At 35.1% G+C, this 12,678-nt stretch overlaps 3 protein-coding genes across 4 annotated transcripts; all 3 read left to right on the top strand.

The window, feature by feature from the left end:
* The first annotated feature begins 404 nt into the window (after positions 1-404).
* On the top strand, positions 405-5,346 carry LOC102618301 (uncharacterized). Its single transcript, XM_006470839.4, has 6 exons — positions 405-665; positions 742-871; positions 999-1,625; positions 2,497-2,989; positions 3,448-3,529; positions 4,948-5,346. Exons 1-6 carry the CDS (start codon positions 636-638, stop codon positions 5,149-5,151), a joined length of 1,566 nt encoding a protein of 521 aa, XP_006470902.2. The 5' UTR covers positions 405-635; the 3' UTR covers positions 5,152-5,346.
* Positions 5,347-6,364: 1,018 nt separating this feature from the next.
* LOC112497531 (cell division control protein 2 homolog A-like) lies at positions 6,365-7,862 on the top strand. Its single transcript, XM_052432919.1, has 3 exons — positions 6,365-7,217; positions 7,323-7,376; positions 7,541-7,862. The coding sequence occupies exons 1-3, from the start codon at positions 7,134-7,136 to the stop codon at positions 7,628-7,630; spliced, it is 228 nt and encodes a 75-aa protein (XP_052288879.1). The 5' UTR covers positions 6,365-7,133; the 3' UTR covers positions 7,631-7,862.
* Positions 7,863-8,370: 508 nt separating this feature from the next.
* On the top strand, positions 8,371-11,725 carry LOC102607913 (cell division control protein 2 homolog). Of its 2 annotated transcripts, XM_015527925.3 has the most exons (8): positions 8,375-9,315; positions 9,428-9,612; positions 9,790-9,916; positions 10,285-10,416; positions 10,818-10,981; positions 11,086-11,173; positions 11,263-11,316; positions 11,467-11,725. In XM_015527925.3, the coding sequence occupies exons 1-8, from the start codon at positions 9,307-9,309 to the stop codon at positions 11,554-11,556; spliced, it is 849 nt and encodes a 282-aa protein (XP_015383411.3). In that variant the 5' UTR covers positions 8,375-9,306; the 3' UTR covers positions 11,557-11,725. The 2 variants fall into 2 exon arrangements, with proteins under 2 accessions (XP_052288443.1, XP_015383411.3); XM_052432483.1 differs by having other exon boundaries at positions 8,371-9,612.
* Positions 11,726-12,678: the final 953 nt, after the last annotated feature.

Here is a 12,678-nt window from a genome sequence, read left to right as displayed (position 1 = left end):
TGGTCACTAACGGTATTAATAAGAGTGTAGTAAAATGATATTTTTTTATAAATATATATAGTAAAAAAATATACCGTCATATTTCTTGTAGATATAGGGTAACTTTTAAAGTAGTCAATTAATTGTTATAAATATATATAGTAAAATGATTGACTGAATATAATAATTTACAGAAAGAAAGAGTTCTATTTGACTGCTTCTGGAAGAGTGATAAGGTTTCTGTAATCATTTCACCAAATAACAGAAGTGTTACTACAACCATGTGGGCCATGATGCAATAACCTAAAACTGTGAGGTAGTTGTTTGTAATTAACTTACAAAAGGAAATATCAGATGCGAAGTACTATTACTAATTATTAAAGCAACTTTGATATTGAAGAAGCTTGATTAAAAAGCTCAGTGATTTTGAGTGCGAGTGAAAGCAACACTGTGGCAGGTGGCAAAGCATAGCAAGCAAAGCAAAGCAAAGCAAAGCAAAGCAAAGCTACATTGCGTGATGTGATTTGACGGATTCTTATTGTTATGTCATTTAATTTACACTGTTTGCTTTCAATCACAATCAGTTAACAATCTTCAGAGTCAAAAAAAAAAAAAAAATCGAAAAATCGAAAAATCAAAATCAAAATCAAACCAAAATGGATTACGAAAGAATCCAAAAGCCTCAGGTACTTGCTTACTCGTTCACGCATTTTTGAATCCATTGAATCTGTTGTCCTTTTTACCTAAAACGCTGCCGTTTAGGGTGTGCACGGCGGCGGATTTTCCCCCGGAAAGTTAAGGAGTATGCTTTTGGGAGTCGAAAAGAAGAGAAAAGAAGATGATGATTTTGAATCCAGATCTCAACTTACTCATGTTCATGAATCATCATCAGGTACATTTTCCTCTTTTTTTTTTTTTGAATTTTTTGGGACTATATATATATATATATATATATATATAGATATATAAAGCATTGTGTTATTGAAAGTAAGTAGAGTTTGCAAAATTTTTGGGTACAGGTGGTAATAATTTCGATAGTTGCAAAGATGTAGATGTTGTGAGTGTTCTTCCTGAATGCTCAACTTCATCATCATCTACAACAACAACAGCTGACTCATTAGCTGCGCAGATGCGAATGAATTCGGGAATCAGGTCTCAACAAGACCTCATCCTCCCTTTAGACTATGACAGTAGTAGTAGTGGTGGTGGTGGTGGTGGTGGTGCCCACCATGATAATCTCAATACCCCTTTGTCTGTGTTTGAGTTTCATCAGAAGGCGGAGCAGCGGGCACCTCAGGCTCAACGAGTGCCCCTTGCTCCATTTTCGAAACCTGCGCCTTCCAAATGGGATGATGCCCAGAAGTGGATAGCGAGTCCTACTTCCAACAGGCTGGCTAGGACCGGAAGCCACCCTCAAGGAGGTGGAGCTCGTAAAGTTGGTATTATGGGCCGCCAGTTGTCCACCAAGGTCGTTCATGAAGTTCCCCCTGATCAAAATTTTGTTGTTTGTGAAGAACCTGATACCAAGCGGATTGATATGAGTCTAGCTAACAAGTTTCTTAATTGGGAGGCTGATTCTTACCCTGTTGCAGATTCGTATGCCAAGCCTGTGCTTATGATTGAGAATTCCGTTGCAGAGTCAGCTAGTAAGAAAATCAACCTTTGTTCAGCAGTTTTGTTTGTATCTGAAGTTCTCCATTGTTCATAATAACATGTTTGCATTTGACCCAATTTTTTGGTTTACAAAATTTTGATATATTCTTGGATTACTATAGACTTATGCTACTTGAATTGTGTTTATCTTTCTATGTTATTTGGCAATTTAACTTAAAAAAAAATAAAAAATAAAAAATAAAAAACCAGGAGTCTTTACCCATATCTAATTGCAAATGACTAGATGCGCATTATGTCGTACATGAAAGTTTGATAAGGAAAAATGAAATTCAAGGACAACATGACTAGATGGCATTATTTTTATAATTTTTCTGCAAGTTCTTAACCTAATGACATTGTCTATCTTTTAATTACCTGAGAGGCTAAAAATCTTGAAAGAAGGGTTGAGATTCTAGCTGAGATTGTTGATGCTCTCCAAACTGGTTACAGCATCATTCATCTTTTGGATCTTTTATGAACATCGGTTTCCATTCCGTGTCTAGGAGCAGATCCTTGATTTGAAACCTATTGGAGAACTTGCTTTCACAGCAGCAGATATAATATACTTGTAGGTCCAGTGTGTATATAAAATACATAATTCTTCAGTCTGTACTGTTTAGATGAATTGAGTTCACATTGGTGCTTACTAGGTAGAGCTCTCTTTAGCTTATGTTACTCAAACAAATGTTTGTACTTTGTTATCATATTAAAACTGCTAGACCAGCAGTCATCAGTTTTTTTTTTTTTTTTTGTTAAGAGCAGTCATCAGTTATAACAACCTAGAACTGGGTTAAAAATTTTACCATCATATTTCTCAAAATAAAGCAGATTTTATAATATGAAATATTTCTGCAATTCTTGTAGTTAGTCTTAGCCGGCATGATTCCTCAATAGCTATACAGAGTGCAACTACTTTCATACCGCCTCCTTCAACAGCTAGATCTGTATCAATGAGAGATATGGGCACAGAAATGACTCCAATTGCTAGTCAAGAACCTTCTAGAACTGGAACTCCTATCACAGCTACAACACCAATTCGCAGCCCATCCTCGTCTAGGCCATCGACTCCTGGTAGAACTGCACCAGCTCCTTCTCCAACAATTCCACATAATAATCATGTGGATGTGAACCAAGAGTTATCTGAAAAGGAGCTGCAAATGAAAACTAGGAGGGAAATTATTGCTCTTGGTACCCAGCTTGGTAAAATGAACATTGCTGCCTGGGCTAGCAAAGAGGAGGAGGATAAGGATGCATCCACATCATTCAAAACTGTAGCAGCAGAACAACCAACCAAAAATGTCATTGAAACACGTGCAGCTTCGTGGGAGGAGGCCGAGAAAGCCAAGTATATGGCCAGGTGTGTTCTCAAATCCATTTCCTGAGGCATTTGTTTACTGTTTAATGAACTTAGTATTGATCCTTAAGGTGTAATCTCAAGTTGTCTTGTTCTTCATCTCATGTGCAAAAAGTCTGGGACGGGTATGGACTATAGCTATAAATATAATCAAGATGTAAATACATTTTCCAAGGAGAAAATTGCAATATGATATCCTTACATTTGGAACTTGAAAAATAAAATATTGTCATCTGTTATCTCTTGAGCATACACATAAATGGGGAACAGATCCATCGAGTCAAAAGTATCTAATTTCTTCCTTGCATTAAAATTAATATGCTCAAGAATACTAATTAGTTGTCTGATTTAAATAACGTATATGGAGATATTGTCTCCTTTTGCTATGTAGTTTGTTATCATTAATTTCAAACATATGGATAGATGGCCTGAAGTGTGGTGGCATAACTGCAATTATTTAGGTTCAAACGTGAGGAGATGAAAATTCAGGCTTGGGAGAACCATCAAAAAGCAAAAGCAGAAGCTGAGATGAGAAAAATTGAGGTAAGTACGGTCTCTTGCTATTGGAAACGTTGCTTCATGCTGTTCTCTCTCTCTCTTTCTCCGTATGTGTTTTGTTATCGTCACATGAAAATACAAATCCAAAATTAGGAAATTGAGAAAGTATGTATAAATTTTATTTTTATACATTTTATTTTTCACAAAGAAAAAAAATACAAATCCAAAATCACAAAGAAAAAAGGGAAAAAATTGTATACATTTTATTTTTCTGCGATGCGGGGTCCAAAGATAATATGCTCAAATTCTAATGGTGATAAGTATCTGAAATAATAATATATGCAAGAAGCGTTAACTGATTCCGCTGGTTGTGCTTTGTGGATATTGCATGAGAATCCAATTTGACATGAACATTTCACTGATTAAGATTTCATATTCAAATATTTTTTTTCAAACTTTGCAAGTCCATGCAGGGAGGTTTCTTAATTATTTTTACTATTTCTGGTTACTTCTCAAAAGATAAAAAACATTACAAGTATATAATTTGTTGTATTGCATTATATGCTTTTTAACTATAGGAGCCACGGCCTTCTGACAGTATTGGCAGGTTAGTGAAAGCACTGAACTCTCTCTGAGGTGTTAGGGCCATCAAAACAGAACAAAACTTATGTAGACCAATTGGTCCAATTTAGAAGAATAAAGCATGGTTTTCAATGTTTGTAGGTGATTACTACAATGAATGATTTATTTCGCTGAGTACTTTCTAGCTTAGGATATTATCATTATCTCAGGTAACTGAGTAATAAGAGACTCTGGCTCTCGTTGAAGGTAAAATTGAAGTATTAGTTGTCAAATCCATGAAGTTCAATTGGCTGTACAAGAAAGCTTCACCGTCTGAAAAATCTTTCTTTGTTTGATGATGTATTACCAGTTGACTTGTGGAAGCTATGAGACATGAGTTGTGAAAACTTTATAGCCCCTTATATTGAGTTCTACATGTTGAACTCATTTGACAAAGAAAGTCGAGTACTAAAAAATATAATAGGATTTGGAGCTGGCTTTTTATGTCTTTGTGGGAGGCTTCACTTTTATTACCTAGTCCTAAATACTTACAATTCTCCTTCTGCTTGTGGAATGTACTTCAAGTTAAAACCAATACTTTAATAGTTACTAGCTTATTCTGTTTTTGTTTTATCCTCATATCAAGCATCTCACTGTTAGTAGATGTGGACTACGTCATTTAGGTACTTCAGTTTATGTTATATGCCGGGATAATAATGCATCTTTAGAGATTAGTTCCATACTTGATAGCTCCGGAGTGCCTGTGTAGCATTCGTTTTCCCTAACCATTTTCTGGAGTGCCTGCATAGCACTTGTTTTTCCTAGCCATTTTCTGTTGCTTGTCATTGCATTATGTCAATAAATTTGATTTTCTTCTAACATATGAATCTTGTGTCTTCCAGGTAGAGGTTGAAAGGATCAGGGGAAGAGCCCATGATAGACTTATGAACAAATTGGCAGCTACAAGGCACAAGGCAGAAGAGAAGCGAGCTGAGGCTGATGCTAAGAGAAACCAGCAAGCTGCAAAAACTGAGCAGCAAGCGGAGTGTATTCGAAGAACTGGCCACATCCCTTCCTCGTTTAACTGTTGGGGGTGGTGCTTTTGAGATATTAATCGCTTGATTGCCAATTAGTTCCTTCTGTCAAATCGCTTTGTTACGGATCTTATATTTATTCTTGTGTATTATTTGCTTCATCTCAGTTCCTGCGCTTTGAATGCATGTCTTGTATGTAAAACCTAAGATGTTTAATTTACATGTAAGAATTTTCCATGTCAAATATTCCCAATTTCCTGCTCTTGATATCTCTGTGTGTATGCGCGCGTGTGGTGAGAGTGTTCTGTATTTTTACTTTCTAAAATAAAGATGTTCTTACTAGAGAAGAATTATATATATATATATATAATCTGTTGATTTTAGATATTTATTGGAACCACTTTTGAATACGAGAATAGGAGAATAGACATCAGTTGACTGGAGGCTTATTTCAATAACAATTTATTAAAAAAGGTCTGGGGGAATAACTTATACCATAAGGCGTATTGAATGAAATGATGAGGGGCCATCTGAAATTTGGAGGAAGGAGTTCAGTCACTTTGCTTGTGAGATTAGTAAAGGTTGAAGATAATAATAAAAAATAGGTTTGTTTAATATATCTAGCAAAGGTTTATTATGGCCTTGATTATTATTAAAGTGTTGAGTTTTTAAATCACAGTTATTGTAAAAAAAATAATTATGAAGTAAAAATAAATAGTGTGTTATAAATATAATTTGTAAACAATAATTTTGACAAAAATATTAAATATATTATAAATTTTTCATTATAAAAATGTGGCATCAAATTAAGTTAACTTATAAACCATAGCAATTATAAAAGCTGCCATAATTATCGCATCCTATCAACTCAACTTTCCGGTACTGAAACCATAATTCATTTCGTCTGTTGAATACTACAAGGGAAGTGACATTAACATTCATTTCTGGTGTGTACTGACCAGAGGAGATGGAAAAAGTGTAAACTTGGATTTGGTTTTGATGTGGCATGAAAGTAACAATTTTATATTATTCATTCTTGTTTTAATTTGTGGGTGGAGTTTCAGTACCGGAAAGTTGAGTTGATAGGATGCGGTAAATATGGTAGCTTTTATAAGTGTGAGGAGGATGTTGCTGAAAATGCTTATCAGACTGTACTTCTCAAGGCAGATATTATTCCGGACGGCGTCCCAATCTCAATACTAACTAAAATCTCCCTTCTGAAAGAGATGGACTATCCCCTCATTTTCAGGTATGTATGTCACTGGAAGTAAAAAGGAAGGTTTCAGTTGCGGAGCTTATTCGGTCTCTTTTGATATTTCTTTTTGATTGTCAGGATTAAAGTTATTGCAATTTGAATGATTAACAACTGTTAATTGTTGTTATTGCATCTCCATGATTAATGGGATGGAACCTTGGACTGACGACAGATTGCTGAATGTTTGTGAGGAAAGAGAACGACAAGCTAGTGTATCAAATTTTCGAGTATACAGGCCTCCTGAATCTTAGAAAAGTCATAAAGAACTTTCTGGACATCATCAACAATCTGAAGGCAGCAAAAAGTGATCAGCAATATGTTATTAGCAACCCGCTTTTTTTTTTTTTTCTTTCATTTATATGATAGTTAGTTTCAAGTTATTTTTTTCTCAACTTTGTTTTATAATTTGTCCTGGCAGGTGATTAATGATTTCGAACCAGATTCTCCGTGTTCTCTCTTATTACCATTCGAACAGATGTCTCCATGGACGCTTGAACCCTTATCAAGCGCTGATAAATCTGAGCGATTACACAGTGAAAATAGCACGTCTCATCGTCCTGCAAGGCATCTGAAATTCTCCTCGGATTCCCTGCATGCTCCTTTTCCAGCTGATGTGTAGTCCGTAGGATGTATATTTGCTGAGATGGTGATTCAGGAGCCCCTATCTGAGGATGCGTCTGAATCTCGTGAAAGGATCAGTATTTTCAGGTGCCCTAATGGCTCGAGCAAATTTTTTACTCACACATTAGACTCTTCTTTTTCAACTCTCTTACATTTCCCATTTCTCATGTAAAGGCTAATGGGTGAACCAAGTGAAGAAACCCTGCCTGGGGTCACCACATTTTTCCCATTTATCTACTGTTATGAAGAGAGTGAGCCTAAGGTAACGCCTTTTCTAAGCATATTTGTCCCCCTCTATACATCTTCCTTTTAATGCTGAGAAGAATCAAATTTTACCATGTAATAGCTCTGATCTAACAATATGCAGGATCTGGCAATCCTACTACCAGATCTTGAGCCAGCTGGTGTCGATCTTCTTCAGGTATAGATACATTTTATTATGCTTGAATGATAATCAATATGTCTTCGCATTTCTTCGAGTAACTAGAAATACACTACTTGGTAGTGTGTGTTGCTAGTTAGTGAATGATAATCAATTTCAATTCTTGTTTCTTAGTGCTTATACTTGTGCCTTCACATTCCCAGAAAATGCTACGCGTGAATCCAAAAGAGAGAATCACAGTTAATGATGCACTAAACCATCACTACTTCAGGGATGTGGTATCTGTTCCATAAGTTTTACTAGCTGCACGGGAGGGAGCTTTTGTGTATTCATTTGAGACACATCTGCAGTTGTTATATCATTGCTGCTTCTTTGTAGCCACTAACTAGTTAATGCCGGATTTGTTTTTCAGCCATGTTGCTATATTGACCATTTTTATTGAAAAACAAATAACCCCTCTGGTGCTTGAAGAAGTACTTCATATATGTGTAGATCCTCTGATGCTTGAACAAATACTTTTATAATGTTCGATAATAGATCCTTTGTACAAGTCTGGTACTATCTTGCAAGTAGATCAAATTTTGCATTTTTCATCTCAGTTGTATTTCATTAGGAGAATTACAGGACTAAGCTTATAGTATCAACTGAATCAAAGGAGCTTCTTACTGAGATTGTTAACAAGGAGCTAGCTCATTTAAAAGGGCTTAGGAACAAACTTAAATCTCTCTTTAATTGAGAAACTAGCCAAAGAAATATCCTTGGCTTAACAGTCATATACAAAAGGGTGAGCTGAAATTAACAAGTGATTATGCATGATATTTTTAATACTTATATTAACATAGAGGCCAAGACTCGAACCCATACCCTCATCGTTCACTACTACAGGGCCAAGGGTCAGCGGCTAGTGATTATGCACATCAAAAGAAGAAGAAGATGCATGTGGTATCACATGCCAATTATTTTCTGGATTTCATTAAGTAATTATGAAAACTGACTGATAAAATTTTGATCAGATCATCAAGGCTTGAGCTCTGATCCCAATTTGAGGGATCAAATTTTTTCTAAAACCAAAAAGGTTCCTGTATTGAACAGACTGACACCTGTAAAAGATACCACAGGCGTGGTAATAAGTTTTGGCGGGAAGAAAATATAACCGTTTTTAGTTAGTTTTGTTATATAAAGGAATCCGACTCTCATCCCCTCTTTCTTTCTCAAGTAGCCACTGTTAATAATAAATATCTTTGGATTTTTATTATCATTTTTTTTGCTGCAATCAAGATTCAGAGCTTTCGTTAGACCCGCAATTAAGTAAATCCCTCTCTCTTATTTTCTCTCTAAAAAACATTTGGTTGCTGAGAAAACGCAAGAAATTGCAATCTTTATCTTTAGATATCACTTTCTCTGCAGCCAAACAGAGGATAAATTTTAGCAAAATGGGTTGTGTTGTTCATTTCTATCTTCAATTTAGGGCTAGGGTTCAGCATAATTCATTGATTTTCAGTTCCTATGCTTTGCGGCTAATTCCACTTTTCAACTTTTAGTTTACTGTGAATTTCTTTGGTCACTTTCTTCTCAATTATAAGCTCTGTTCTGTTTGGTTCCCAAGAAAATGCACATCTCAAATTAACTTTCTAAATTCCTTTTAGGTTTTTGTGATTTAGTGAATAATATGGTTCTTGATTTTCTTTGATGATAAAGATTGATTGATAGACTGAGGATGGCAAGATAGGAATTTAGTTTATTATCATGGTTCTTAGTATTGATGATTCTTGGATAGTATTTACTTAGAAACCCATAATCACATGAAGGAGAAAGGACAAGAAAAGTTTCATTCTTTCTATAATGCACTTCATTGTTGGATTCTACTTAAGTGGCTTCTGTCTTATAATCTTGGATTTAACTTATATTTTCATTTTTGGTGTGTACCAGGGCCCAGGGCCTTTTTTTTTTTTTTTTTTGGCAGGAGGAGATGGTAAAGGTATAATATTTATTTGGTTTTTGGTTTCAGTTTGATGTGGTCTGACTCTGTCATATACAATGTTCCATTGGGAGTAATTCTTCTTTTAATTTGTGGGCGTGAGAATTTTCAGTACAGTGCACTTGAGGTGAAAGGTGAGGATGAATTTGGCGGTGTCTATAGGTGTAAGGACACCGACACCGATGAGACTGTACTCCTCAAGACAGTTTTTATTCGAGATAGCAGTGAATGTGTTCCGAGCTCAATACTAACTAAAATTTCCCTTCTGAAAGTGATGGAGCATCCCCATATTCTCAGGTTTCTGTTGAATTTGAACCTTCTAATTACAAACATTTGCTGCTTTTACTTGCCATGTATAAGTGACTAGTTATTGGGAAGTAAAAGTTACAGTTATGAAGAGTCAAATCTCTTTTGAGATTTGTACAATAGGCAGGATTAAGGGTGATTGGATTTGGATGGTACTTTGAATGACAGATTGCTGGACGTTGTGAATGAAGAGAATAGAAAGCATGTGTATCAAGTCTTTGAGTGTGCAGGCCCGGATCTTAAAACCGTCATAAAGAAGTTTCCGGGGAAAATAAAAAATCCGAAGATAGTAAAAGTGAGTCAGCAATATGTCATTAGCAATCAGCATTTCTTTCATATAAACTTGTTTCTTTATTACTTTTCTGTTGATTATCTTATTGAAGCTGAACTGGGATTTCCTCTATTTCTTAATCTGATGAATGCATAGGGCAGTGAGTTAATGTTGTTATGCAAGCAAGCAATGCCGGATGCATATTTTGTCATTTATGTAAAACTTTCATTGCAAGCATTTTGTACTATCATGAGATTTGGAACAAAACTAGTTAATTTTGTTTAAACAGATGCTAGTTCTGCCAAATATGCTTATTAGCATATGCATAGATTCTGATGTTAGCTTCAGAATTATTTTTTTTCTCAGCTTCGGTTTTCAATCAATCCTGGCAGGTCCTTCTGAATCAGATTCTCCGTGGTATCTCGTTATACCATTCGATCAAATGTATACATGGACGCTTGAATCCCCATCAAGTGCTGATAAATATGAGCAATTACACAGTGAAACTAGCAGATGTTGGAATGGTAAGGACAAAAATTTCTTGTTCAAAAAACACACACGCTGAAATTCCCTGTTAGCCATTGGGATTTTCTTGCCTATGATTCAAATGTTATTAGAGCGCCAAACATTAGGATACGCTGGATTCATGTTCTCTAGCTTGTAAGTCGATGTTAGTAGATTTATCTTCATAAAATTTATTATGGATCAATGATAACTTCCTATTCCTTTCATGGTGACTCTTTGGTTGAATACTAAACTGTCAGAAACCTAAACGGTACTATGCTTCATTCAACTACTGGAGTCTATCAGCGGAAATGCTTCTGTTTTACAAAAATGTTTAATGTAGACCTCAAAGTTGCTACACCGATTTCATTTGGTTTGGTAAGACCAAGCTTTCTCATTTCTTTTACTTTCTATTTTCCAGAAAGTAGCACCATCCTACAAGGCACCTGAAATTCTCCTTGGCTTCCCTACATACTCCTTTTCAGCTGATGTGTGGTCTGTTGGGTGTATATTTGCTGAGATGGTGATTCAGAAGCCTCTAATTGACGGTACAACTGAGTTTCATGAAAGGAGCAGTATTTTCAGGTACTGTAAATGTTTCAACACAAAAACATACCAACCAATTCTTCTTCTTCCTTTTTTTTTTCCCTTTTCCCCAAACTCTATTACATCTGTTTTCTTATGCAAAGGCTGATGGGTACACCAAGTGAAGAAACCCTGCCTGGGGTGACCACATTTTTCAAATTTCTCGACTGCTATGCAAAGAGTGAGCCCAAGGTAACGCCGATTCTAAAGCATATATATTTTTCTTCCCCCTCAAAACGGTCTTCCTTCTTGTGTTGAGAAGAATTACATCCCATACGCAGGATCTGGCAACACAACTACCAGGTCTTGAGCCAGCTGGTATCGATCTTCTTCAGGTATATATACATTTTATTATGCTTGAATGACAAGCAACCTGTCTCTTTTTTTTCTTTTTTTCAATAAATTGCAATACACTACTTGCACCAGTAGTGTACTGCAAGTTAGTCTTGTTTCTTAGTGCTTATGCTTGCGTTTTCACTTCCCAGAAAATGCTACGCATGGATCCGAAAGAGAGAATCACAGTTAATGACGCACTAGAGCATTATTACTTCGGGGATTTGGTATCTGTTCCATAAGCTGCACAGAGGGATTACTTAATTTACTTCAGAAGCTTTTGCATTATCATTTGAGAAACATTTTGCAGTTGCTATCATTGTATCTTAGTAGCCGTACGCTGGTTTCTATGATCCTCTGATGCTTGAAAAAGTTCTATATCCTTGGCTTTCACAAAGAAGTCACTTTTGAGCAATTGACACCTTTAAAGGGTATGTTTTAGCCTTGAACCTAGTCTACGGCCCAATGGATTTGAAAGGTATTTGTGTGTTCATAAGTGGACTCCAGATTTTGACACCCCTAAGAATTCCTTCGAAAACCACTCTCTTAAAGATAACCCAATGACACCCCAATGATTCCAAAACTGCCCTCCAAGTTCTTCCTCTTTCAATTTTCAATGTATAGTATCACTCTCTTCTAAAAACACACAGAATATGTGCATTTTTTTGTCTTTTGGTTTTTAAGGCAATGCTATATGAAGAAAAAAATAAACATGGCTTAAGAAGAATATGCAAAAATTTTGAAAAAGAAAAAAATTTAATAAATCAAATCCCAAGTGCAAAAAATAAAGATCAAATTAATTTAAGGATACACAAGAATTTTTCATATTTCATATGGAAGTGATTTGCAAACTTCAATAAATAAAAAACTTAAAAAAATGCGCCAAGCAATTAAAGAGAAGAACTTAATTATGAGAGAGAGATTCAGTATAATAATAATTTTATTTTTGTCTTTTAGGGTAGTTTTAATAAAGATTAAAAATGTTAAAACATTAAAAGGGTTTTATAAGAATTTTACTTTTAAGGTTAATTTGTTAATAAAATTTTTTTTATAGATAAACTAATTAATATACCTAAAACTATTGTTGTAAGGATATTACAGTAAGAGCAAAAAAAAGAATAAGAATATTGAGTGTAGTATATTTAATAACATGTGTCTTTAAGGTATTTTTTAATATATAGAGACTGTACATATATTTAAACTAAAATATAACCCTGAATTAATTAGGAATACAAACAAAAAATTTCATCATTCACATGCAAGTTATTTGCAAACTTCAAAAAAAAAAAGAAAGAAAATTCGCCAAGCAGCGAAAGAGAAAGAACTTAATTATGAGAGAGAGAGAGATTGTGCATAATGATAAT

Source organism: Citrus sinensis, chromosome 8 (genome assembly GCF_022201045.2).
Source record: "Citrus sinensis cultivar Valencia sweet orange chromosome 8, DVS_A1.0, whole genome shotgun sequence".
Taxonomy (NCBI): domain Eukaryota; kingdom Viridiplantae; phylum Streptophyta; class Magnoliopsida; order Sapindales; family Rutaceae; genus Citrus; species Citrus sinensis.
The sequence above is the reverse complement of the archived record's forward strand: the minus strand, read 5'-3'. Positions and strand labels throughout refer to the sequence as shown.